This window comes from Manis pentadactyla, chromosome X (genome assembly GCF_030020395.1).
Source record: "Manis pentadactyla isolate mManPen7 chromosome X, mManPen7.hap1, whole genome shotgun sequence".
NCBI lineage: Eukaryota > Metazoa > Chordata > Mammalia > Pholidota > Manidae > Manis > Manis pentadactyla.
The window spans coordinates 40,731,908-40,759,717 of record NC_080038.1 but is presented as its reverse complement, the minus strand read 5'-3'; the positions used below and the strand labels follow the sequence as shown (position 1 = coordinate 40,759,717).

At 43.5% G+C, this 27,810-nt stretch overlaps 1 protein-coding gene and 1 long non-coding RNA gene across 2 annotated transcripts in view; one reads left to right on the top strand and one right to left on the bottom strand.

The window, feature by feature from the left end:
• Positions 1-242: 242 nt before the first annotated feature.
• Positions 243-27,810, bottom strand: part of LOC130681863 (uncharacterized) — a 91,381-nt gene continuing 63,813 nt past the window's right edge. The window contains exon 2 of the long non-coding RNA XR_008995071.1: positions 243-1,460. This is a non-coding gene — a long non-coding RNA (uncharacterized LOC130681863). The remainder of the gene's footprint in view (positions 1,461-27,810) is intronic.
• KRBOX4 (KRAB box domain containing 4) overlaps positions 6,092-27,810 on the top strand; it is a 58,262-nt gene continuing 36,543 nt past the window's right edge. Inside the window, exons 1-5 of the mRNA XM_057495509.1 lie at positions 6,092-6,216; positions 6,795-6,900; positions 8,202-8,246; positions 12,158-12,284; positions 12,549-12,667. Coding sequence (XP_057351492.1) covers positions 8,232-8,246; positions 12,158-12,284; positions 12,549-12,667 — 261 coding nt within the window. The 5' untranslated portion in view covers positions 6,092-6,216; positions 6,795-6,900; positions 8,202-8,231. The remainder of the gene's footprint in view (positions 6,217-6,794; positions 6,901-8,201; positions 8,247-12,157; positions 12,285-12,548; positions 12,668-27,810) is intronic.

The window sequence follows — 27,810 nt, the reverse complement described above, 5'->3', positions numbered from 1 at the left end:
CTTTTTTATCCATTCTATTACTCTGTGTCTTTTGATTGGTGCATTCAGTCCATTCACATTTAGGGTGATTATTGAAAGACATGTACTTATTGCCATTGTAGGCTTTAGATTTGTGGTTACGAAAAGTTCAAGTTTACCTTCTTTAGTATCTTACTGCCTAACTTAGCTTGCTTATTGAGCTCTTATATACACTGTCTGGAGATTCTCTTCTTCTCTCCCTTCTTAATCCTCCATCTCCATTCTTTTTTTAAAAAATTTATTTATTTATTATTTTTTTTTGAGAGGGCATCTCTCATATTTATTGATCAAATGGTTGTTAAAAACAATAAAATTCTGTATAGGGGAGTCAATGCTCAATGTACAATCATTAATCCACCCCCAGTCTAATTCTCTTCAGTCTCCAATCTTCTGAAGCATAACAAACAAGTTCTTACATGGTGAACAAATTCTTATATAGTGAATAAATTCTTACATGGTGAACAGTACAAGGGCAGTCATCACAGAAACTTTCGGTTTTGATCCCTGATTATGAACTATAAACAATCAGGTCATATATGAATATTTGTTTGATTTTTATACTTGATTTATATGTGAATCCCAAGTTTCTCCCTTTATTATTATTATTATTTTTAATAAAATGCTGAAGTGGTAGGTAGATGCAAGATAAAGGTAGAAAACATAGTTTAGTGTTGTAAGAGAGCAAATGTAGATGATCAGGTGTGTGCCTGTAGACTATGTGTTAATCCAAGCTAGACAAGGGCAATAAAACATCCACGGATGCAGAAGATTTCTCTCAAAATAGGAGGGGTGAGGTTCTAAGCCTCACCTCTGTTGATCCCCAATTTCTCACCTGATGGCCCCCCTGCGACTGTGCCTGTCTTAGGTTGTTCCTCCCTTGAGAAATCTTGCCTGTCTCTGGCTAACCAGCCATCTTCCGGGGCCATACAGGGAAATGTAAAGTTGGTAACTGAGAAAGAACAATATTCTTTGAAAAGGTTAGCTTTTTACTTCTTTGCAGATTTATGCCCTGTTGCTTCTATGCCCAGCATTTGTCTTGAGGTATCTTTACCACTTGGAGGAATTATGATACTCGGTAAATTCAATATGAGGTATGAATTCTATTTAAGGGTTGTAATTAGGAAGGAAGAGAAAAGCTATAGAGGTAGCAGACGGAAGAAAACATGGGAAGATTCATTGTTTCTTTGACGTATCTTCTTGTAGAGTAACTTAAGCATGTATAGGTTTTAAACTACTAATTAAATTGTGCACACACATTAACATAATAGGAATGCAGTTACATAACCCAAGTAGATCTATAATTACCAGCCATCTCCAGTGAAGCCAAGAAAACCAGTTAGGCACCCTAGGCATTTGTGAAAATTTGTCTATGATATAATGGATATTGTCCAACTGTACTTGAACAGTCTGAGAGAAATCAGACAAATTAAAACAACCCATTCCTGGTAACTGTTCACATCCCATATGTTCTTTTAATAGTAGATAGTCTGTAGTTGTAAGATTTTGGAGTGCTACAACTTGCACTTTTCCTAATTCTTGGTTGTGTTCCAACAGTATAGATCCAGTCAAATTTGTTGTTTTGCTGTATGCACAGGCCAGCTTAGATATCTCCTTCTTCATTTCAATGGCAAGTCCAGGAACCGGTGGGATGAATGCAGCTACAACTGCAGCATCGCCTGGATCTTTGTGAGGTTTTTTGATGATCATCTTCTGATACGACTCTTCCAGAGAGTGCTGATGTTGGAAGTTCTTCTTCATGTTGTATCTTAGTTCATTTTCTGGGTAGCCAAATTAGGCTTTGATCCTCTGTATAAACACAAACAGACCCTTTGCCCACACTTTGATATGCCCTTTATACCATTGTGTAGAACTCATTGGAGGTCACCACACAGCCTCCTCCATTCTTTATATGTTGGTTGTTTTATTCTGTGCTCTTTCGTGTTTCCTTTAACTGCTTTTAGTCGGTAGTTGATTTTATTTTTTCCCTTTAGTTAGTATTTGGTTGGTCTGCTTTCTTTGCTGTGATTTTATTTTCTCTGGTGACATCTGTTTAGTCTGAGGACTGCTCGCGTCTAGAATGGTTCCTCTAGAATACCTTGTAGAGGTGGTTTGCGGGAGGCAAATTCCCTCAACTTTTGCTTGTCTGGGAATTGTTTAATCCCTCCTTCACATTTAAATGATAATCATGTTGGATGCATTATTCTTGGTTCAAGGCCCTTCTGATTCATTGCGTTAAATATATCATGCCATTCTCTTCTGGCCTGTAAGGTTTCTGTTGAGAAGTCTGGTGTTAGCCTGATGGGTATTCCTTTATAGGTGACCTTTTTCTTCTCTCTAGCTGCCTTTAAAACTCTGTCCTTGTCCTTGATCTTTGCCATTTTGATTATTACGTGTCTTGGTGTTGTCCTCCTTGGGTCCCTTTTGTTGGGAGTTCTGAGTACTTCCGTGGTCTGATCGATTATTTCCTCCCCCAGTTTGGGGATGTTTTCAGCAATTATTTCTTCAAAGACACTTTTTATCCCTTTTTCTCTCTCTTCTTCTTCTGGTACCCCTATAATGCAGATATTGTTCCTTTTGGATTGGTCGCACAATTCTCTTAATATTGTTTCATTCCTGGAGATCCTTTTATCTCTCTCTGTGTCAGCTTCTATGCGTTCCTGTTCTCTGTTTTCTATTCCATCAATGGCCTCTTACATTTTATCCATTCTGCTTATAAATCCTTCCAGAGTTTGTTTCACTTCTGTAATCTTCCTCTGGACGTTGGTATTCTCCCTCTGGACTTCATCCCTTAGCTCTTGTATATATCTCTGCATCTCCATCAGCATGTTTATGATTTTTATTTTGAATTCTTTTTCAGGAAGACTGGTTAGGTCTGTCTCCTTCTCAGGTGTTGTCTCTGTTATCTTTACCTCAAATTTTGCCTTTTTATGGCGATAGAGATAGTTTGCAGAGCTGGCACTAGTGACGGCTGGGAGAATGTCCCTTGTTGGTTTGTGGCCTTCCTCTCCTGGGAGAACCGCGACCTCTAGTGGCTTGTGCTGTTCAGGTGCACTCAGACGGGGCTTCTGATTCTTGACCGGCCGCTATGGAGTTTATCTCCGCTGTTGCTGTGGGCGTGGCCTGCTGCTCCGATATGGCGGAGCCGCATCGGAGAGGAAACGGCTGGGAGGCTGTTTATCTCTGTGAGGGGCCTCTGAGCTGCCCTGCTATCCAGGGGTTTAGGGTGCCCGAAGTTCCCTCCTGAGGGGGTCCCAGAATGTTTCCATCCAGCTGTGGGGGTCCCTGTCTTTTTAAGACTTCCAAAAAGTACTTGCTTTTCTTTGTCCCCAGGGCCCTGACTGCAGGGACCAACTCACAGGTCTTACTGTCCCATTTCCCTAGTTTCCAGTACCCCATGCACACACTGTGTGTCTGTGCTCCAGTGAGGATGGCTAGGGTTGGGTGTTCAGCAGTCCTGGGATCCCTCTCCCTCCCCACTCCACTCCTCTCCTCCCACTGGGAGCTGGGGTGGGGGCGCTCGGGTACCACCGGGCCGCCGCTTGTATCTTACCCCCTTCACCAGGTGCTGGGTTCTCGCAGGTGTGGATGTAGTCTGGCTGTTGTCCTGTGTCTTCTGGTCTCTCTTTTAGGAAGAGTTGTCTTTGTTGTATTTTCAAAAATATATGTGGTTTTGGGAGGATATTTTTGCTGCTCTACTCACGCCGCCATCTTGGCTCTGCCCCTGGGACCCAGGGTTTTCATCGCAGGACATGCAGCATGGAGCATTCATGTGAAGGACAATAGCGACTCAGTCTACAGCCCCCAGATGTCAAATTAATATAGCACAACCCAGGGCTTCACACATACAAAAACAGATGTTCACCATAAGCCACTCTGTCTGCATAAACTATCTGGTCTAACTGGAAGAGCAATGCCTGCAATAGGAAAACACTCTTATTAGGCAGAATGTGCCAGGGGCTTAGCAGCGCTTCCTGGGAACCAGACAAGGACCAGGCCTCCTGAGGCAGGCTTTTTTTTCAATGTATAGGGCTTGAGCAACCGGGCCTATGGGTTTACTCTTTACAATTAATTTTACCTTAAGTGGGAGCCTAATTGCCCTTTAAAAACATGATTTCAGTTGCATGTAAATGGTGATCTTGAGGGAGGCCAGTGGCAGGCACACGCTCAACTGTGCGAGGAGACAAAGAGGAAGCCTGTGGGGCCAGAGGTGCAGCAGTGGCACCAGCATGTTCCCCAGCCTGCGGGGGAGGACAGTGGGAACTGTCACCCTGTACCAGGGGCCTGCTGTGGCCCAAGTCCTGGGCTGGGGGTTCTAGAGCTGTTCCCTCACTAGTCACCACAGTCATTTGGGCAGGTGGTCCTCAGCGATGACACAGAAGTGGGGACTGAGGACTGGATGGCCAGTAAAAGGTGGCGCCAACCTTCCTTTTGTCCTGATTGGTAGGTCCCAGCAGCCTGGGCAGAGTACGGGCTGGAAGAACACCTCAGCATGATTCTAGGTTCCTGGCTGCCACAGTCACACTAGCAAATGCCGGCACTGCACGAGCAGTCAAGGTGTGTCCGTCCCCAGGCCCCATCTGAAGTATCCGCCCCTCTCCTCCTGTGCAGGCACTCCTTCCTGCTAGAATCAGAATACGGGACAGTGGGACCAGGGCCAAAGACTACGCCTTTCTGCAACTGGAGGTTTCACTCCTGTCCTCAGGACACTGTCATACTAACTCTATGAACCCTTTCCTGCCTGGTGATAGTGATGTCAGACATCGTTATCAGGTTGGTCACCCCTCCACTAGAAATAAAGTTCAGTATCTCTTGTCTCTGGACCTGAACATCACTTACACACGTACAGAAATTCACAGCGGTTGCTGGGGCGGTGGGCAATGCCCTGCTCACAGGCCTGACAGCGAACAGGCTTCTCCTCGAACTTTTACACAGGCTCAGACAGTCACCTCCCAGGACAACTCTGGGTAGTAGAGTTGGGCATTCATTCCTTCAAACTGCCTGAGGAATGTGTGTTGACTCACAAAGGGCAAAGGAAAGAGGAGAAACTGGTATGCTCAAACGGAAGCTTAAATAAATGTATGGTGGATTCCATGACTGCTTTTGTCACACGCTTCTCTCAACAGTACCAGGCATGTGTTGGCTGCGGCCCAGAAGGAACCGGGGCATATGTGAGCTGAGACCCTGCCATGCACAGCCCAAGTGTTCTGCTCTGCGACCCCACCGGTACAAGCACACAGCACACACTTGGCATCTTTGCCCCAGACCCTGACAGGAACCAGAAAACTTTCCTCGAGGGCACTTCAGGACATTTAAAGGCCAGGTTGGCAGAGGCTGCTTCGTCGGTGACTCTGCCAGTTCGTGCTCTGTTTTCAAAACAGCAAAACCCAGATTCTCTCAGGGCCCCAGAAACTAGAGATCCTGGATTCACCTCGGGAGAATGAGGCCTCAGTCCCTTTCCCAGTTCGTCCTCCAGGGAAGAGCTCTGGCCCTGCTCCCTGCGCCGCGCTCTGGAGCACCGCCCAACTGTAAGGGGCCGGTCCGCCCCCAACATGTCCGCGCTCCTGTGCCGCTGTGCACGGCGACTGGAGCCTCGCCCCTTTTGCCTCTCCCGAGGAGCTAAAGGAAGCGTAAAGCGCGTCACGGGGGACGGAGGGGCGCGAACTCCCCAGGGTGCGCAGCCACGCGGAGGGCCGACGGCGCAGGACAACGAATGGGCGGGGCGCTTCGGTCTAGGAGGCAGCGGCACCGTGGCCGCTGCAATCGAATGTTAGCTTCTTGCCGCCCGCAGACGCCTGCCCTGCCCTTCGTGCCACTTGTCACGGAAAATGGCCACACGCTGTCGTCCCATCTCGCTCAGAGTCAGAGTCAGCGTCCCCGAACGGCGCCCTGCCGGCCATTGGCGGTGGCCGCGCTGACCTGGCGCGCCGGGGTGACGGCAGCGGACGTGCTCTGCGGAACCCGAGGGCGGCGCGGGGTAACGCCGGCTGCTGGTATCCGCCCTGAAATGTCAGGCTCCAGTCGCGGAGTAAGGAGAGGAGGCACTGGGGCTGGGCTTGACGGGGAGGGGCGGAGGGGCGGAGAGGCAGAGGGGCCGGGGTGACAGATTCGCGCCCTGGGGGTGAACGTTGGTTGGCGAGCTGAGGCGTCCCCGAGTCACTGAGTCGTCGATTCATTCAGCGCCTGCTGACCGAGTGCCCGGTAAGTGCGAGGCGCCCTGTGTTTCCCATTCATGTTCACCCTCGCCCTGTGAGTCGGTAGAGCGACCATCTTCCTTTACCAGGGAGAAAGCAAGACAGAAAGGCTGGGAAACCTGTCCAAAGTCACGCAGCTTGTAAACCTGGGGGTCCTTTTTCTTTTGCTTGGTTATTCCTCCACATACGCTTATAGCTTGGTAAGTAACATACCCTGAATTTCTCAGTTTATCAATGTTGCTTACTGCCTGTCTCCCCTGCTAGATTACAGCTTCGCAGGATCGGGGACTCTGCTGTTTGTCACTGATGTCTCTCCAGCACATCAGCGGTAGAACCGGCACATAGGAGGCACTCACTTTTATCGACAGACGCAGGCAGGCAGTTTGGTTCCAGAGCCGGACTCCAAAATCAGACAGTGTTTAGCTCCGTGTCTGGCAATAACTGAGCTCCTATTAAACGTTAACGCTTAAAACGAGATGAGGCCCTGTGCCGCCTTGTGTTGAGCAAAACGTTTGGATTTTCCTCAACTTCACTCCATCAGAGGGGTTGCTAATTGCCTTTCGTGTGTGGTCATTGTGTTCACAGCTCAGAGCACATAACTGAGACCACAGCTCACGACTTCAGACTCCGGCGCGTCTGAACCAGAGCTCCCTTAGTCTGCAGAAGACCCGGTCTGAGGCCTCAGAAGGAGGTGAGTTTCCCGCGTGAGAGGCAGAGATCTGGTGCTGCGGTGATGGTCCCAGCTGAAATGCATTTGTCTCTGAATCCTTTGGTCCTGCTTCCTTAGGAACGGGACAGCCCCTGTGAGGAGCGCTGCGGGGGAATCTCAGCCCAGAGCCCAGGGCAGAGGGAGGAGGCTCATGGGAAAGGCCCAGTGCTCAGGGCAGAGGGAGGAGCTGGGGATGCTGTTGTCTAGTTCTGCTGCCTCATTTTGCAGCCGCTGTAACTGGGCTTGAGAACGGCACTTGTTAAGCCGCAGAGCTGTGTGCCCTGTTGTCTTGAGGCTGTCCCAGGTATCACTGCAGCGAGAGTGGTTACTCTGCACAAAAGCTCCTCGGAAACTTTATTTTGAAAACTGCCAGACAAGGAAGAGCATGCCAGTCGAATGGAAATCATGGGAAGGAGGAAGTGGTGGGGCAGGAACAGGGTGGTGGTGGGCTGGCAAAGGCCAGGAGGGGCAGGGGCAAGGTCAGTGGATTCCAGCTCTGTGTGGAATTGGCAAGTGCTGGGCTCCTCACTGCCCTGTCCCCTCGCCTTCCCTTCCCCAGGGCTCTGAGCCCTGGTTTGTCACCTCCTCCAAACCACAGCAGACCTCCCTGTCCTGTGGACTTTGCTCAGGGTCTGTCACCTCGGGCTCAGTGTGATAAAGGGTGATTTGTAATCATTTTGATTTTACTAGTAATCAATATTCACTGTCAAAATGAGAAAATGCAAGTAAACCAAGAAGAAATGGTACATCACCTAAGGGAACCAGTGTCAGCTTTTTCACAAATGCTCCTTCTCTGTGCATACATAGTCTCAACACATGGGGTCACACTGTACTCGCTCTTTTGTAACCAGCTTTAAATGTTAAGAAATGAGAACAAGATCCCATTGCATTTTTCAAGCCCGTGTGGAATTCCCATTTTATGTGTGTCTTATTTTTTAACTGAGTCCCATTTACTGCAGGCTTTGCTGCTTCCACTGTTTGGATGTTTAAAACAAGTACAGTTAATAGTCTTGCGTCCTTGTGCTCACTTATTATTGGTCCATTCTGACGCATTTCTAGGGACACTTGAGGAAAGGGTTAATTAGACACATGTCATGCATCTGTCCAGGAAGAGAAAAAATTCCATGGGGAAAGCCCACGTGGGCTTAGGGATGTCCCAGGGGAACGGGCTGGAGCTCCCAGGCCACGTTCCTGTTCATTCTCTCCATGGTGCAAGGCCGACGATGATGATGGTCTCATGGCGGTGTGCACTCCTCTCCACCCTCCTCATTCTGCCTTCATAGGTCTCCATCCTTCATCCCCGGCAGAACAGCATGGCCATGTCCCAGGTGAGTTCCTGACTTACCTGTCCCTGATTTTGTTTCCAGTGACCTTGAGGCAGCTCTGAGGAGTCTGTGTTATAACCTGTTCATCCCTGTCCATCTGTTCTTGCTGCTTTCTCTTCAACCTGTAATGTACCTCAGGTTTCTCCAATCTTACCCTCCCCACAGAAAAAAAAAAGATATAAAAAGACTTTTCTGACCTACTTCTTCCTCAGGAAAATGGGCCTCATCTTTTTCCTTTCCTTTTCAGATCAGATTGTAGAAATACAGACTCATCTTGCTTTTTCCCTTTCTTCACTTTCAGTTTTCACTTTTTGATATTTGATTATGTTTAAGATACTGAAAATGAATCCATGCTCTTGTGATTTAATATGCATAAAAAACAGCAGCCCAAACTCCCCATTTCATCTCCCCACAGGACCACATTCTTTCTCAGAGATGCCTACTGTCAACAATTTGGTGATAGCGTGGGGTAGATGCATTTATGTCAGTTCAATTAACTGAGCAGATGTATCTGTAATGCATTTGCTTTTGCACAAATGCCACCATACTCCCATTCCCTTCTTGCTTTTCCCACCTGATTATATTCTGGGTGGTGTTCCTTGTCAGTACAGAAAGGTTAGGACTGATAGGGAGCTATCATTTACCTCTTTCTCTCTTTGTGGACGTTTAGGATTTTAATTTTCTTTTGCTGTTATGAACAGTACCTCTTAAATGACGTTCTGCATGTATATGTCCAATAGTGCAGGTTTATATGGAGAATGCACCTGGGAGGAGGATTTTCTAGTCAAAGGTATCCACACTTTAAATTTGACCTTCCCAATCCACCACTAATTACTACTTTCACAGTATTTTAAACACCAGATAATTTCCATGTTCAGCTTTCCCAGCCTGTTAAAAGATGAAATGGAGTCTGGTTCCTTTTATAAAGTTGCTTAACCTTAAATTTGACTAAGGTGCAGCAAAACAGTAATGATAGACCACTTTCACTGAAGAACATGGATGTCAAAATTCTAAAAACACATTCTGAATAGTGCATTAATTACTGGAATTGAGCCTTTTAAGAAGTAATTTGTACTTACGGTAAAAAAAATTCAAACAGCTTTGTTTGAGACACAGTGAAAAATAGTTCTCCTTCTCACCCCATCCTCCCATCTCCTTCATTTTTTTGTACGTTCTTCCAGAGATAATGCATGCATATCTGTCTATGTTGGTATAAGAACCCTGCTTTCTTTTCCTTTCTGCCTTGCTCCCAGATTACAGCACATTATGGTCCTTATTGTGACCATTCCATTTCACTGTGCATTTGGTCAAGCTGGGTCTTCTTTGACATTTTGGGCCAGATCATGCTGTGTTGTGGAGGGCTGTCGTGCACACCTGAGGACATTTAGCAGCATTGCTGACCCCTACCCTCTGATGCCAGCGCCCCCACCCCACCCCCCTTGTGACACTGAAAAATTTCTACAGACGTTGCCAAGTGTTCCCTGGAGGACAAATTGCCCAGGTTGTACCCCACTTAGAGATATGGCTGCTGAATTCCACTGGCTGGAAATACCATTATATATTTACCTCTCTGCCAGGGATGTGCATTTAGGATATGTCTAGTCTTTTGGTACCATAAACAATGTAGCGATACCTACCTATGTGCATTTCACTTTGTATCCACATACGTCTGATCTGGGAGATAACTTGGTAGAGTCAAGACTTCTAGGTGAAAGACTACGTGCATCTAGAATTTTGACAGCTTAGGGCTTCTAAGCCAAGTGGCCCCCGTGCCCACCAGTGTGGTCATGGTTCCTAGCTCCTGAGCCATCATTTGGGACAGGAGGGAGGAGGGGGTGGGCTGCTCCGAGGATGCCTCCTACTGGCGCCACCTGCCTGTCATTGCCCTTCTGCACACTGTTCCCTGTGTAGTGTCTTCTGCAAAGCTGAGTAAACTCTGTCATGTATGGCCTGTTGGGACCTCCTAGGTGCAGAATGTCTTCTTCCATTTAGGACTACCAAGTGTGGGTGAGTCAGGATGGATCCAGAGCCTAAATAGGTAGGTTATTGCTCTCTGACAGGAATCTGGGCAGTGAGAAAAGCCAGTTCCAGTTTGGTGGTGACCAGCCAAATACAGACTTTCCGTTTTTGCCTCAGTCTACAGACCAAGCCAGACAGATAGCTTCTGCTTCCTGTTCCTCTCTCCTGATTAACTAGCTAAGAGTAGAACTGTTGGTCATCATCAAGGAAAAGCCAGTTCAGTCTCCTCCTGGATAGACAGAAAACCAGTTCTTCACTAGCGTGTCTTTCTTTCCTGTGTGTAGCCTTAAAACACTTTGTTTCTGGCTCTCCTGGTCACCAGCCATGCGGAGGGTCTTCCCCATGCCAAGCCACTCTCCGGGACACCACTGGGTGTCCTACCATGTGACCTGGGTCTGACACCATCTACCTGGGGAGGGTCAGTCCCCACAGGTGAAGGGCTCGGTTCCACAAACCTGCACCCCCACTTCAGATGCTCATTGCAAGGCCAGGTTGTCACCTGTGATTCTGACCAACCAGCTCTAAATTGGAGGTTCCAAAAACTCCCACCCCTGACTTTGGGTTCGATTAATTTGCTGGAGTGACTCACAGAACTCAGGGAAACACTTACCTTTAGCAGTTTATAGAGATGTGAGAAAGGATACAGGTGAGCAGCCAGATGAACAGATTCACAGGACAAGGTCTGGGAGGGACCTGAGCACAGAGCTCCTGTCACCATGGGGTTGGGGTGCATCTCCTCCTGGTGTGGATGTGTGAAAGCTCTCTGAACTCCATGCGCTGGGATTTTCCAGAGGCTTCCTCAGGTAGGAAGGGTGGATCGTTATTCCATTCCAGCCCCTCGCTCCTCTCTGGAGGATGGGGCTGAGGCTCAGAATTCTAAGCTTATAATCCTGGCTTATTCTGTCTGGTGACCAGCCCATCCGGGAACCATCCAGGCCCTCCAAGGGTCACCTCATTAAAACAAAAATGCTCCTGGTGCTCTAGTCACTAAGGGAATTTCCAAGGGCTTCAGGAGCAGAGTGTCAGGGAGCCGAGTGTCAGCTTTGTACAGTAACAAATATTAGAACAAGCGATGCGCCTAGTGCTTGTATCACTTAGGAATTTGCAGGGGCTTGAGGAGCTCTGTGCCAGGAACCTGGGGGAGACACCAATAGCATAGATTTTCTGTTATCACACAGTCAGGATTGAGTACCTGGTTTAGAAGTTCTGACTCCATATCCTCTGCAAGGCCTTCTCTGCCTGCCCCAAGCTGAACTGGGGCTTCCTTCTCTGACCCTGTCCTACCTGTCATTGTCCTTGTTGGACAGGCAGCCCACCCTCCCTCCCCCCCTCTCATAGAGGAGTTTGCAAGTGTTGTTTTTCTCCCTCTACAAGACTGAAGCTCCTTCAGTTCAGGAGGTGTTTTGTTTGTTTGTGTGAATCTTTACATCCTTGGGACTGATCAGCTTGGTCTCTCTTCAGGAAATTGTGTTGAAAGAATACATTTCCAGGGTCAGGTATTTCTTGTGCTTCATCTGTTTCTCCCCAAAGTTCAAACTAATTTTAGTTACATAAACACTCTGTAACATATGCTGCCAAGTTGTGGACCATGAGCAGCACAGGAACAGTTATGTAGAGATGGCCATGCAGGGTCATGGTTAAAAAACTGGGTGGGGAAACGGGACCCCATGGATGTAATCCCTGATTCCTAGCTTGGTGGCCCTGCACCAGTGACTTTACACTCTGTGTGCCTCCCTTTCCTCTTTGGTCAGGGATTTCCTGGGGGGTGGTGATATTGAAACGTTTGCTGCATGGGAAGGAGTTAGGGCAGCACAGAGTAGGCACTGTGTGATGTGACATTTTGTCCCGGTCCCCCAGCTGGTCGCTCTGGGCTAAAGACGCATGTGCTGTTGCAGGAGTCATTGACCTTCAGGGATGTGTTTGTGGACGTCACCCTGGAGGAGGGGGAGGAGCTGGACTGCACTCAGAATAACGCGTACAGGGATGTCATGCTGGAGAACTACAACCACCTGGTTTCCATGGGTGAGGGACCAGCTTACAGCTACCCATGTCTCCCTGTCCCAGCTGCAGCTCCCAGGGGCCTCTGAAGCCCTGAATGAGTTCAGGCTGAAGGCTAACTGTCAAAGAGTCTGTAATCCTGTTTGCACCCTGTATGGGCATTTGTGTTCTCGCCATTCTGTGTATGACCTGCACTGAGGGGCAAGTGCTGTGCTTGCAAGGACGGGCCTCAGTTCTGGAGTGCCTCTGGCATTGATAACAAGGTCCTGTGTCATTTTCCCTCCACAGGGTACCGAGTTGCCAAAGCAGATGTGTTCTTCAGGTCACGAGGAGGAGGAGAGGCCGGGATGCAGAAGGAGAGACCCCGGCATGGAACAGCCCAGCTGAGGCCAGGACGAGGGCAGCTGGTAGGTCACTGAGCATCTGGCTTCAGGGGTGCACCCAGGAGTTCTTTGCAGGGCTCCCAGCCTTGGGGACAGGACTCGGGTCTGCTGGGATGGGCTGCTGGGGTGTCTGTGCAATGCTTCCTCCCCCATCCCCTGCTCCGTGCCCTTCCACAGCCCCTCTTGCCTCCTGGCCTCAGACAGAGAGAAGCCCCTGCTGCTCTCTAGATCCATCTCTACCTTCCAGCACCCTGGGTGGCTAGGGAGAAGGGACCAGCCTTTCTTGCTCCCCCTCCTTGCCCCTTCTGCAAGCTTTAGGACTTGTCCCCTCTCTTGGGCATTTGCGTTCTCATCAGGAGAGACAGCGATGTTGGCAGGATGTTTCCTCCTTCTTTGGCACACTCCAAGTCTGAAACTTGGAGTCTTTCTTCAAGCTCAGGGAAATTATCTGCCTGGTCTGCTGGAGTCGGTATTGACAAAAAAGCTTTGCTGCTGACCTCAGCTCTGCTAGGCACCGTCCCCATCATGTCATTGTTGTCCTCGAGCTGTGGCTGAACAGAGCCACCCTTCCCTGGCCTGTTTCCCTTATTTCCTCAGGCTCTCCTGCATCTGACTTGGTACTGCCTGTTATCAGATTCCTCCTCTTCTCAATACTTCCCTCCCAGTCAACTCTTCCCTCTCTGCTGTCTCTCTCTTCTGTGAAAAAGGAAACTGGGGAGGACATTACCTACCCCAGAGCAGGATGCGTCAGTGAGCATCTCTCTCTGGGCAGGAATGCTTTTTCCCTGGTTGTGTTTGCTTGGGACCCCTTATGGGGACCCAGAAACTCTTCAGGTGTCCGTCTTCCTCTCTTTCTCTCCCAGTCACAATGGCCACTCCATAGGCCCGTCCCAAAGAAGTCTGTCTGGAATGCTGTCACTCTTCAGTGTAGTCTGTGGACCAGTGGCCCAGGTACGGCCCCAGCTCTCAGTAGAAATGCAGGCCTTTGGGGCTCACCTCTGATTTGGTGAATCCAAATCTGCTTTTCAACAGCTGCCTAGAGGTCAGTCTCAGAGCTCCAGCTGTGGGGGGCTCCTAGGTGTCTCCCAATGGCTTCCCCAGAGCCCAACCTGCTGGGCAGATGTGCCCCTCTCAGAGCCTCCCTCTGCTGGCTGCACCCACCTCCCCATAGCTGCTCCCAGGGTTGCTTGCAGCTCCAGTTTCTTCTTTATTTATCAGTCAGTCCCATACCTGCTGCCTTGTAGAGGTTCATCAGGATGTCTGGTCTGCTGATGGCTTGCTTTTCCTGATGCCTGATATTTCCGGAAACTGGAATGACTGAGTATTTCCCATTTCAGTGGTGTCCTGGAAGGAGGAAAAGCAAACTTAGAGCTGCCATCCATGCTTTGAGTCACAATTCCCTCTATGAAAACTGTGTTATATGAGAAGTAATGCACACACATGTTCAGTTTAAGAGCCCATAACAGTACGAATACAAGGTAATCTTGGTGAATTCCTAGTCACACCTCCAAGGGCAGCCTCCTCTCAAGGTTTCTGTTTTTAATTCTTCTGATGAGTCTTTCCAATCAGTGTTTTTATCGTTAATATTAGCCATAGAGGATATGTTTTTAATGCTGCCATTGTTAACCAGAGGTTTACCACATAGTGACCTGTGGAACTCTCAGGGTACTCAGGCGTAGGCCCCACCCTGTAGAAATCATTTCAGAAAGCCTGCACTGGGCCTGGTTGTGTGCATTTTGAGCAAAACTCTAGATAGCCCATGTGTAGTTGACATGCACTGCTTTAAATGTCCCCTGAGGGGGTTGAGAGACCCGTGAAGACACAAAAAGGCTGTCCACCCAGGAGCATGGGATCAGATGGGATGGGAAGGCAGGCAGAGCCCTGGGACTCCCCACTGGACAGAGGGTCCCCTCCGCTGTTCCTCCAAGCTTCAGGCTTCTTCCAGCACCTTCCCCTGGCTGCTGAATGAATCTCTGGCTGGTCCCATAAATTCTCCTGAGAAAGTAAAGGTCTTCCAAGAACTGCTAGCCTGCAGAGCAGCTGCATGATAGTAGTAATGCTGGTTCGATCCCCTGTAGGAGAGTCAGTGCTGAAGTCAAGCTTGTACAGATTTTCACAGAAGGAACTTTTGCCTTTGGGAATTTTCTCTATTTGCTTTCTGTTCTGTTGATTTCTCCTGTTACTTTTATTTCCATTTCTGCTTACTTTGGTTTTCCTTGCAGTTCTTTAGCTTCTTTTCTCACCAACATTTTCTTAGTAAAAAGTTTCACACAGAGCAAGCGCAGGAATTGTGATTTGCACACCCATGGAATACCACCTCCTTGATTCCCCAGTGAGTGCCTCGCTGCACGTGCTGTCCTCTTGCCTCTCTGTGCACCGGTGCCGCTGTCCTGCCAGCAGCGGCCACAGTGTTTTGTGATGCTGTTCAGAGTGAGCTGTGGAAATCGGTACACTTCATCCCCAGACACCTCCACAGGTGCATCATGAACTAGGGCTCGAGGTTTGTTAGTATTGTTTATCCTTACTGCTGAATAGGTACTTTGACGAAAGGAGATTCATTAATAGCACACGATGATATTTGTTTGTATGTGATAACATTATGATTCCCATCTTTATTTTCCACATATTTCTATTGCATATTCATTATGATGGGGCTGCATTCTTTTTTTTTAAGTGAGATTTGTGGAGGTATAATTTTACATACCATGAAGCTCACCATTCTTAGGTGTGCAGTTCTACAGGTTTGACAAATACTCAGTCACGTAACGAGCACCACAGTCATAGATAACTGGACTATTTTATTCTCCCCCCAAATCCTTGTTCTCTTTAATAGTTAAGCTTCTCTCTCCACACCGACACTTGATCTGTTTTCCTTTCTTCTACTTTGCTTCTCTCTATAATGTTGTAGAAATGAGTCTTCTAGCATGTAGTCTCATGTGTCTTGCTGCTTTCACTTAATTCTCAGACTCCCCCGTGTTGTGACTTTCTGTCCCTTTTGCAGGTGAACAGTGCTCCAGTTTGTTCTCCATGGGCCAGTTCATGCACATTTGCCTTGTTCATGGTATTTGCTTATTATACATGAAGCTAGTGAACATCTTGTACAGACATTTATGTGGGCATATTTATAGTTCTTGGGGAAACATCTATAGCGGAGTTGCTTGGTAAGCATATATTTAACTATATTTAAGTTAAATATATGCTTATTCTATGGTAAGCATATATTTAACTTGGTAAGACATTGTCAAAGTGTTTTCCAATGTGGATGTACCATTTCGTTTTCCCAGCAGCACACCTGTCACTGAGGTGTGTAGGGGCATCACATTGTGACTTACATTTGCATTTCTGTAATGGCTAAGGATGTTGAGCATCTTTTCATGTGTTTGTCATCTGTGTATCTTCTTTGCTGAAGTGTCTGTTGCTATAGTTTCCCGTTTCTGTGTGTTATTAAATTGGGAGTGTTCTCTGTATATTCTAGATGCAAGGCCTTTATTGTCTACATGTTTTCCAAGTATGTACTCTCAGGTTGTGCCTTTTGTCTTTTGAAGAAGATGTTTTTATTTATGATAAGGTTCACTTTATCAAGTTTTCCTTTTATGGTTCATGCTTTTGTGTCCCATTTACAAATCTCTTTCTAATCCAATGAAAAAAAGTATTTTCTCCTGTGTTTTCCTTCAAAAGATTTTTAATTTTGTTCTTACCCTTGAGGCCATGACTGATAGTCAGTTAATTTTTATATCTGGTGTGAGGTAAGGGTCAACATTGTTTTATTACTTTTTACATATTCAATTGCAATTGTTCCAGTAACATTTTTGAAAAAAATCTGTTCTTTCTCAATGAATTTCCCTGGTACCCATCTTGAAAATTAGTTGACTATGTTTATGTCAGTCTATATGCCAATACCACACTGTCTTAATTACCGTAGCCTTAATATATAAGTGCTCAGATCAGGGAGGGTGAGCCCCCTAAATTTGTTGTTTCTTTTCAAGGCATTTTTGGCAACTCTAGCTCCTTGCTATTTTCATATAAATTTTAGAATCAGGTTGTCAATTTCTATTTTTTTTAAAAAAGGCCTACAGAGGATTTTGTTTGCTATTGCATTGAGTCTATGGATCATAGGTATGCCAACTATATTGGGTCTTCCAATTTATTAACACTGTGTATCTCCATTTATTTAGATCCTTTAGAATTTATCTCAGTAATGTTTTATAGTTTTGAATGGATGGGTCTTACACATACTTTGTTTCATTTAGTCTTGTGTTTTATATTCTTATAACATAGATGGTGGGGATCTGTGTATGTATATGTATTTATTGGCTTTTCAGTTCCCTACTGGTCATTGACATTTTGTAGACATTTTAATGAATTTCTGTATTGGCTCTGTATCCTGGGACCTTCTAAGATCACATATTAGTGCTAGCTTTTTTGTTACTAGTTGGGCATTTTCTAGTATTCTGTAGTTGTGAATAAGGACAATTTTATTTCTTCCTGTCCAATCTGGATGCCTTTATTTCTTTTTTTTTGCCTTATGTACTGGCTAGGATCTTCAATATAATATTGACTGGGTATAGGGAGACTGACATCCTTACCTTGTTACTGATCTTGGGGCAAAAGCATTCACTCTCTCACCATTAGGCATAAGTTTACTTGTAGGGTCTTTCATAAATGGTTGGTAAAGGTTGAGGACATTTCCTTCTAATCCTGGTTTTCTGAGAGATTTTTTCATGACTGGGTATTGAATATTGCAAATTCTTTTTTTATGGATCAATTGATGTGATTGTGTTTCCTAGACTGTTACAGTTTATGTAATCATGAATATTGTTGGATTTAGGTCTTTTATTTTATTATTTCTTTTCTGTTTGTCCCCTCCTTTTTGGTAGCTATTGCCTGTTTCTTCATTCTTCACTTTGGAATACTAGGTTATTTTTTAAGGTAATTTAAAAAAAATTATAGATTCACATGTACTTATAGGAAATAATACTGAGAGGTTTCCTGTACCCTTTACCCAGTTTCCCCCAGTGGTGACATCTTGCAAAACTAGTACAGAATACAACCGGGGTATAGACATTGATACAGGCAAAATACAGAACATTTCCATCACCACAAGGATCACTCATGTTGCTCTTCTCTAGCTGTATCCATCTTTTTCCACCCCTACCAGCCTCTCTTTAAACTCTGGCAAGCTCTAATTTGTTCTCCATTTGTGTAATTTTGTCATTTCAAGACCATTATACAAATGCACTCATGTATACAGTATGTAACCTTATGGGATTGGTTCTTCTTTTCACTCAGTACAAATCTCTGGAGATTTATCTGGTGGTTGTATTAGTAGTTTCTTCCTTTGTGTCACTGAGTAGTATTCTACTAAATGGATATACCACAGTTCACCCAGAGCAGGACATTCCCCATTTTCAATTGATTGATTTCTGCTGTAATTTTTATTATTTCTTCTTGTTTTTTTTATTTCTAATTTATGCACTCAGTGGTATAAATATTTTTCAAAGCACTACTTTCACTATGTCCCACAAATTCTTATATATTGTATTTTCATTTTAATTCTAAATATTTTAAAATTTACCTTAAGACTTACTTAGAAGTAAGTATATTGTTAGATTTCTAAATATTTGGAGTTTTCCAGTTATCTTTCTGTTACTGATTTCTACTTTAATACTGTTATTGTACATAGAATGATTTATTTTATTATAAATCTGCTGGGGTTGTTTAAGGCCCAGAATATGTCCCATGTTTCACAGGCACTTGAAAAAAATGTATTTTGTTGTTGCTCGATGCAGTGTATGGGTGTCAATTAAGTGAAGTTTTTCTATATCTTCACTGTTTTTCTGTGTATTTGTTCCATCAATTATTGAGAGAAGGAGTGTGAAGTCTCCAATTGTACTTGTGCATTTGTTTATTTCTCTTTCAGTTCTGTGCATTTTTGCTTCATGTACTTGGAAGTGCTGTTATTAGGTACGTGCACTTTTAGGATTGTCGTGTCTTCTTAGAGAAATTATTGCTTATCATTTTTTAATGTCCCACATTCTCCTGGAAAATCTTTCTTATTCTGAAGTCATCCAAACCTAATGCAGCTACTCCAGCTTTCTCTCGGTTAGCATTTTCATGGTATTTTGCCATCCTTCTACTTTTTAAATTAATGGGTTTTATTTTTTAGATTTCCATACACAGTTTTTAGATTTATAGAAAAATAGACCATCTAATACAGAGTTTCCTTATATGGCCCTCCACCAAACCAGTTTCCCCTATTATTAACAGCCTGCATTAGTGTGGTTCGTTTGTTACACTGATGAGTAAATATCAGTACATTATTGACTAAAGTAAGTGGTTCACATTAAGGTTCACTCTTTGTATCCTACAATTCTAGAGTTTTGACATACGGATAAAAAGCCACCATTATCTTATCATACAGAATAGTTTCACCATTCTAAAAATGCTGTGCTTTACCTGTTCATCCGTTCCCCCTGCCCTCCTGGCAACTGCTGATCTTTCTACTTTCTCTGTAGTTTTACCTTTTCTAGAATATCGTATAGTTGGAATCATATAATATGTACTCTTTTCAGACTGGCTTCTTTCAATTAGCAATTATGTATTTAAGGTTCCTCCATGTCTTTTTGTAACTTGATAGCTCATTTCTTTTTTTTGCTGAATAATATTCCTTGTATGAATGTACCAATTTCTTTATCCCTTCACCTATTGGAGGGCATCTAGGGAGCTTCATATTTTGAACCATTATGAGTAAAGCTGCTCTAAAACATCTACAGGCAGGTTTTTCTGTGGATGTAAGTTTTCAATTCTTTGGCATTCATTTCTTGTTGAGGTTTCTAATTTTTTTATTGTGAACTCCTCTTCAGTGAGAGTTCTTTTCCATGGAAATTCTGTATACCCTAAGCTATGAAAACATGAGTAGGTGTTCTGAGACCAATTCCAGTGTGTCTATGGCAGAGGGTGGGGGGGTTCTTCCCTTCATGATACCAACCAGTTCTCAGATACCAGCAGTGGGTCTGAGAATTCAACTCAGTTCTGGCACTATCCACCCAGAGATAACATCAGATTGCACAGGTTAAGGACTCAGTCCTCAAAAAACTGTCCCACACCCCCGCTTCAGATGCCAGTCACAAGCCCCAGGCTGTTACCTGTGTTTCTGACCAACCGGTACAGATTGGAGGTCCCAATGGGCTCCTCCTTAGGTTTGATTAATTTGCTAGAGCAGCTCCCAGAACTCAGGGAAACACTTACTTAAATTTACCGGTTTATTAAAGGCTATGAGTCAACATCCACATGAGGAGATATGTAGGGCACGGTCCTAAACAAAGGAGCTTCTGACCTCATGGAGTTTGGGGCCTGGCTCAGTGGCACATGCAAGTGTTCTGGCTCCCCAAGCATGGAAGCTCTCTGAAAAGGGAAAAGGGCCTAAAACACTGTTATTTTGGGATTTTACAGAGGCTCACCACATAGTCATGTTTTGGTCATTGGCTGATTCAACCTCTAGCCCCTTTCTGCTCTCTCATCTCCAGAGGTCCAGGAGTGGGACTGAAAGTTCCAACCCTCTAATCATATGGTTGGTCCTCCTGGCAATCAGCCCCTGTCCTTAGGTGGGTATTTTCCATGTATTTTCATTACATGTTTATTAAGGTGTGACTGCATTCTTTTCTATATTATTAAAGTATCATTAATATACAATCTTATGTTGGTTTTAAATGTACATCACAGTGGTTCAGCAGTCCCGTGATCAACTTATATTGTGATTGCAAATTCTTGTGCCCTTTTATCCTCCTTCCATGCACCCACTCCAACCCCTCCCCCTTGTTAACTGTTAGTCACTTCTCGTTTTCTATGAGACCACTGCTGTTTTGTTCCTTCTGTTTTGCTTTGTTTTTCTATTCCACAAATAAGTGAAGTCATGTGGTATTTGTCTTTCTCCACCCAGCTTATTTCACTGAGTATAATGCCCTCTAGATCCACCCATGTTTTTGCAAATGGCAAGAATTATTTTCTTTTCATGGCTGAATAATATTCCGTTGTGTATATGTACCACCTCTTCTTTATCCATTGATCTATTGATGGACACTTAGGTTGCTTCCACATCTTGGCTATTGCAAATAGTGCAGTAATAAACATAGGGATGTATATGTCTTTTTGAATCAGGGATTTTGTTTTCCTTGGGTAAATTCCTAGGAGTAGAACTACTGGATCACATGGTATATCTACTTTTAGTTTTTTGAGGGACCTCCATACTGCTTTCCACAGCTGTTGCACCAATTTGTATTCCCACCAACAGCATAGGAGGGTTCCTATTTATCCGCATCCTCACTGGCATTTGTTGTTTCTTGTCTTTTAGATAGTGCCCATTCTGACTGCTATGAGGTGATACCTCACTGTGTTTTTTTTAATTTGCCTTTCCTGATGATTAGCGATGTGGAGCATCTGTCTTTTCATGTGCCTTTGGCCATTTGTATTTTTTCTTTGGAGAAGTGTCTGTTCAGGTCCTCTGCCCATTTTTTAATGGGGTTATTTGTTTTTTGGGTGTTGAGGCATGTGAGTTCTTTATATATTTTGGATGTTAACCCCTTACCTGATGAGTCATTTACAAATATATTCTCCCATACTATGGTTGCCTTTTGTTCTGCCGATGGTGTCCTTTGCTATACAGAAGCTTTTTAGTTTGATGTAGTCCCACTTGTTCATTGCTGATTTTGTTTCCCTTGGCTGAGGAGACATGTCCAAGAAAAAATTGCTCATGCTTATATTCAATAGATTTTTGCCTATGTTTCCTTCTAAGTTTTATGGTTTCATGACTTACATTCAGGTCTTTGATCCATTTCGAGTTTACTTTTGTGTATTGGGTTAGACAATAATCCAGTTTCATTCTCTTACATGTAGCTGTCCTGTTTTGCCAACATCAGTTGTCAAAGAGGCTGTCTTCTTCCCATTGTATATCCATGGCTCCTTTATTGTATAGCAGTTGGCCATATATGTTTGGGTTAATATCTGGGCTCTCTATTCTGTTCCATTGTTCTGTGGGTCTGTTCTTGTGCCAGTACCAAATTGTTTTGATTACTGTAGCTTTGTAGTGGAGCTTGAAGTCAGGGAGCATAATCCCCCCAGCTTTATTCTTGTTTCCCAGGATTGCTTTGCCTACTCGGGGTCTTTTGTGGTTCCATATGAATTTTAGAACTATTTGCTCTAGTTCATTGAAGAATGCTGTTGGTATTTTGAGAGGGATTGCATTGAATCTGTAAATTGCTTTAGGCAGGATGGCCATTTTGACAAAATTAATTCTTCCTGTACATGAGCACAGGATAGATTTCCATTTACTGGTGCCTTCTTTAATTTCTCTCATGAATATCTTGTAGTTTTCAGAATAAAGGTCTTTCACCTCCTTGCTTAGGTTTATTCCTAGGTATTTAATTCTTCTGATGCAGTTGTAAATGAAGTTGTTTTTCTGAATTTTTTTTGCTAGTTCATTGTTAGTATATAGGAATGCAACAGATTTCTGTTTATTAATTTTATATCCTACAACTTTGCTGAATTCAGTTATTCTAGAGGTTTTTGGAGGATTCTTTAGGGCTTTCTATGTATAGTATCATGTCATCTTCAAATAGTGACAGTTTAACTTCTTCCTTACCAAATGGATGCCTTTTATTTCTTTGTGTTTTCTGATTGCCATGGCTAGGACTTCCAGTACTATGTTTAATGAAAGTGCTGACACTGGGCATCCTTGTCTTGTTCCCAACCTTAGAGGAATAGCTTTCAGCTTTTTGCTATTAAGTATGATGTTGGCTATAGGTTTGTCATATAGCCTTTATTATGTTGAGGTACATACCCTTTCTACCCATTTTGCTGAGAGAGTTTTTATCATGAATGGATGTTGAATTTTGTCAAATGCTTTTTTAAAAAGCATATATTAAGATCATCATGTGGTTTTTTTTTCCTTCTTTTTGTTAATGTGGTGATGATACTGATTGATTTGGATATTGTACCGTCCTTGCATCCCTGAAATAAATCCCACTAGGTCATGATAGATGATCTTTTTGGTGTATTTTTGAATTTGTTTTGGTAATATTTTCTTGAGGATTTTTGATCTATGTTCATCAAGGATACCAGTTTGCCATTTTCTTTTTTTGTGGTATCTTGTCTGGTTTTGGTATTAGAGTGATGCTGGCCTCATAGAATGAGTTCGGAAGTGTTCCCTCCTCTTCTACTTTTTGGAATAGTTTACAAAGGATGGGTATTAGCTCTTCTTTAAATGTTTGGTAGAATTTGACTGTGACCCCATCTGGACATGGCAGAATTTTGGTGGGGAGTTTTTTGATTACCAGTTCAATTTCATTGCTGGTATTTGGTCTGTTCAGATTTTCTATTTTCTCCTGAGTCAATCTTGGAAGGCTGTATTTTTCTAGAAAGTTGACCATTTCATCTAGGTTGTCCAATTTGTTGGCATATAATTTTTCATAGTATTCTCTAATAATTCTTTGTATTTCTGTGGTATCCATTGTGATTATTCCTTCTTCATTTCTGATTCTGTTTATGTGTGTACATTCTCTTCTTCTTTTGATAAGTCAGTCAAGATATTTCTCTGCTTTGTTTATTTTCTCAAATAACCAGTTCCTGGTTTCATTGCTTTTTTCCTATTGTTTTATTCTTCTCTATTTTATGTTTTACTGCTCTGATCTTTATTATGTCCCTCCTCCTTCTGACTTTGGCCTCATTTGTTCTTCTTTTTCTAGTTTCTTTAATTATGAATTTAGACTGTTTATTTGGGATTGTTCTTGTTTCTTGAGGTAAGCCTGTATTGCTATGTAGTTTCCTCTTAGAACTGTCTTTGCTGCCTCCCACAGATTTTTGGCTTTTGTTTTTGTTTTCATTTGTCTCCATGTGTTGCTTGATTTCTGTTTTAATTTGTTCATTGATCCTTTGATTATTTAGAAGCATGTTGTTTCGTCTCCTTGAGTTTATAGGCTTTTTTGTTTTCTTTGTGAAATTTATTTCTAGTTTCATACCATTGTGGTCTGAGAAGCTGCTTGATACAATTTCAATCTTTTTTAATTTATTGAGGCTCTTCTTGTGGCCTAGTATGTGATCTATTTTGGAGAATGTGCCATGTACTCTTGAAAAAAATGTGTATCCTGCTGCTTTTGTGTGGAATGGTCTGTAGATATCTATAAAGTCCATTTGATCTAGTGTATTGTTCAGTGCCTCTGTTTCCTTACTTATTTTCTGTCTCATTGATCTGTCTAATGATGTGAGTGGTATGTTAAAGCCTCCTAAAATGAATGAGTTGTAATTTATTTCCCCTTTAATTCTGTTAGTATTTGTTTTACATATTTAGGTGCTCCTATGTTGGTGCATAGATATATATAATGGTTATATCCTCTTGTTGGACTGATCTCTTTATCATTATATAATGTTCTTCTTTATCTCTTATTACTGTCTTTGTTTTGAAATCTATTTTGTCTGATGTAAGTACTGCTAATCCTGCTTTTTCTCCCTATTATTTGCATGGAATATCTTTTTCCATCCCTTCACTTTCAGTCTGTGTGTGTCTTTGGGTCTGAAATGAGTCTCTTGTAGGCAGCATATACATGGGCCTTGTTTCCTTATCTATTCTGCCACTCTATGTCTTTTGATTGGTGCATTCAGTCCATTTACATTTAAGGTGATTACTGATAGATATGTGCATATTGCCATTTTATTGTTTTCTGGCTGTTTTTTATAGCTCCTTTATGTTCCTTTCTTCCTCTCTCATACTCTTCTCTTCTTATTGGTGGCTTTCTTTAGTGTTGTAATTGTATTTCTGTCTTTTTTAATTAATTTATTTTGTGTGTGTGTGTGTGTGTGTGTCTTAATTGTAGGCTTTAGTTTTGTGGTTACCAAAGGTTCAAGGATAGCTTCCTTACTATATAATAGTCTATCTTAAATTGCTGATTACTCTATTTCAAACACGGTCTAAAGGTAATATTTTTTCCTTCTTCCTCCTCCTCCACATTTTTCATATTAGATGTCATAATCTTCACTTTTTGTGTATCCCTTGTGTATGGCTGATTTTGCTTCTTTTGTTTTACTTTAATATTGTACTTGCTTGGTAATTAGTTGGTCTACTACCTTTACTGTGGGTTTATTTTCACTGGTGAAAGCTATTTAGCCTTAGGGTCATTTCCATCTACAGCAGTCCTTTTAACATATCCTATAAGGCTGGCTTAGTGGTGGTTAATTCCTTTAACTTTTGTTTATCTGGAAATTGTTTAATCCCTGCTTCAAATTTAAATGATAGTCTTGCCAGGTAGAGGATTCTTGGTTGGAAGTCCTTCTGTTTCAGTACATTAAATTTATCATGTCATTCCCTTCTGGCCCATAGAGTTTCTGTTGAGAAGTCTGCTGATAGCCTGATGGGGTTTCCTTTATAAGTAATCTTTTTTCTCTCTCTGGCTGCTTTCAACACTCTCTCCTTATCCTTGATCTTTGCCATTTTAATTATTAAATGCCTTGGTGTTGTCTTGCTCAGGTTCCTTTTGTTTGGGCATCTCTGCATTTCCATGACCCAAGTATCTATTTCCTTCCCCAGATTGGTGATGTTTTCAACAATTATTTCCTTATAGAGACTTTCTATCCCTTTGTCTTTCTCTTCTCCTTCTGGTACCTCTATTATGCAAATATTGTTTCATTTTGGTTGGTCACATAGCTCTCATCATTCTTTCATTCCTAAAGATCCTTTTTTATCTCTGTTCCTCAGTGTCTTTGTTTTCCTGTTCTCTAATTTCCATGTTTCACAGTCTTCTCTACCTGCAACAATCTACTCTTAAATCCCTCCATTATATGTTTCCTTTCAGTTACTGGATTCTTCAGCTTTGAGTGGCTCTTTTTCAGGTCTTGTATCTCTTTGTTGAAGTCCTCCCTGAGATCTTGAATACTTTCCTGTAAATCTGTGACCATGTTTATGACTTTAACTGTGAAGTCTTCATCGAGAAGAATTGTGATCTCTGTTTCATGTAGCCCTCCTTCTGCGGTTCCATCCTATAGTTTTGTTTGGCTCATGTTTCTCTGCCTCCTCATTTTGTCAGGGTTTCTGTGTTTCTTCCTTGGTGTTAGATGGCTCTGCTGTGCTTTCGGGCTTATGGAATAATAGCTTTATGAAGAAGGCATCCTATGGTGCCCAGAAGCTCAAGATTCTTTACTGTGTAGTGCCTGGTTCTATTTTGTGGGGGCCCCAGCTTTTGGCATGCAGTGGGCAGAGCCACCTTTTTGTGTAGTGGTCTGAGGCTGGGCATGCAGTTTGCTTCAGTTGCTGCCTTTGTGATCAGCTCAGGAGTCTCTTTTGAGCTCACTGTGGGTGCAGCTGCCCTCTGCCTGGCCTGTAGCAATGGCAGGGCTGCAGAGATAATGGGATGGGTGGACTGATGTGTGGCTCTGCCCCCCTGGATGCATGGCAACAGGTTTGGACACCCACTGAGAAGAAGGAGCTCTTGGGGCTGGCTCCTGCTGGCACCTCCCCAGTTGGGCTGAAATGGAGCCATGGAAGCTGGGAGAGTCTTACTCTGCCTGCCAGGCAGCAATGTCTGACCCTGCTGCTGGGCCAAGTGGATTGGCTTCCAGCAGCACTTGCAGGGAGGAGCTTCGGGGCTGCATTGCCAGCAAGGGGGATGGAGTGTCTCAGGCTCCCAAGAGTTCCCTATCTGTTGGGCCAAGGAAGGGCTGGGGAGGTATCCTCCACCTACTCTTTCTCCTGAGGAGATAATTCTGTCCAACCCTCACCCCTCTGGTATTCCTCCCACTGCTGGAAAGTCTTTCAAACTGCTGCCTGTGCTTTGGGTCTCAGGAGTGGTGGAGCGTGCCTTCCCTCCAGACTGGCTGGAGTCTCAGCCTCCTACACTGTTCTACCTGCCCCTGGTGTCCAACCCCGCAAATCAGAGGAACCCAGTGTAATGCCCTAGGAGATCCCCTAGGGCAGATCTCCAGGGCCAGGTGAACAGCACTTCTGGGTTCCTAGCCCCTCCCTGCTCCATTCCTCTTTCTTCTGCCTATAGGCTGAGGTGGAGGGAGGGCTTGGGTCCTGCTCCATCTTGGTTCCTTTTCTGTGTGGTCTTCTCTTCTTCCCCAGGTGTAGGTGGTTTGTTCTGCAGTCTTCAGGTCGTTTTCAGTTTCAGTTGTATTTGCAGTATTTTCTTTTCTTATGTATTTTTGGGAGGGGGTTTCTGCCTTGCCTTCCTATTCCACCATCTTTTTCCAGAAGTCCCTGCATTCATTTTTATAAAGTGACATTTATTGAGGTATAATTTATTTACCATAAAGTTCATCTTTCTTAGCTGTGCAGTTCTATAGGTTTCACAAATATTTAGTCATGGGACCACCACCACCACAGTGAAGATACTGGATATTTTCATTCTCCTAAACATTCTCCTATGCTCCGTTGTAATGAAACTTCTGCCCCAACTCCCAAATCTGATCTCATTTCTATTCCTAGTTTTGTTCTTTCTAGAATGTCATATAAATAAATCTTATAGTATGTAGCCTTATTTCTTTCACTTACCTTAATCCTTTTTTGGTTCATCCATGTTGTGGCATATATCAGCAGTTTATTCCTTGCTGAGTAATGTTTCATGTGTTTATCCATGGACCAATTTATGCACAACAGAATTTTTCCCAATTTTTGGTTATTCTGAAGAAACTGATAAGAACATTCATGTTCTGGACCATACATGGCCATATATTTTCATATTTTGGGGTAAATATCTGGAATGGGATTGCCTGGTCACAAGACACTACACACTTCCAGTGTACCTCTACCATTTTGGTTGTCCATCAACAACATATGACTGTTCCAGGTATTTTGTGTCCTTGCCTGCACTTGCATTATTACTATTGTTAGTTTGCTTCTTGTAGCTGTGTAAGGATATCTCATTGTGTTTTTAATTTACCTTTCTCCAATAACTAATGTTGAGCATCTTTTCATGTGCTTATTTGCCATCTGTACATCTTTGGTGAACTGTCTGTTGTAAACTTTTGTCCTTTGTGTTACTAGTACATGATGAGAGTTTCTTATATATTCTTTATGTAAATCTTTTTTCATCTATCTGTTTTACAAGTTTTTACTCCTAGGCTGTGGCTTGTTTTTACCTTAATAGTGCCTTTCAAAAAATAGACAAATTTTTAATTTTGAT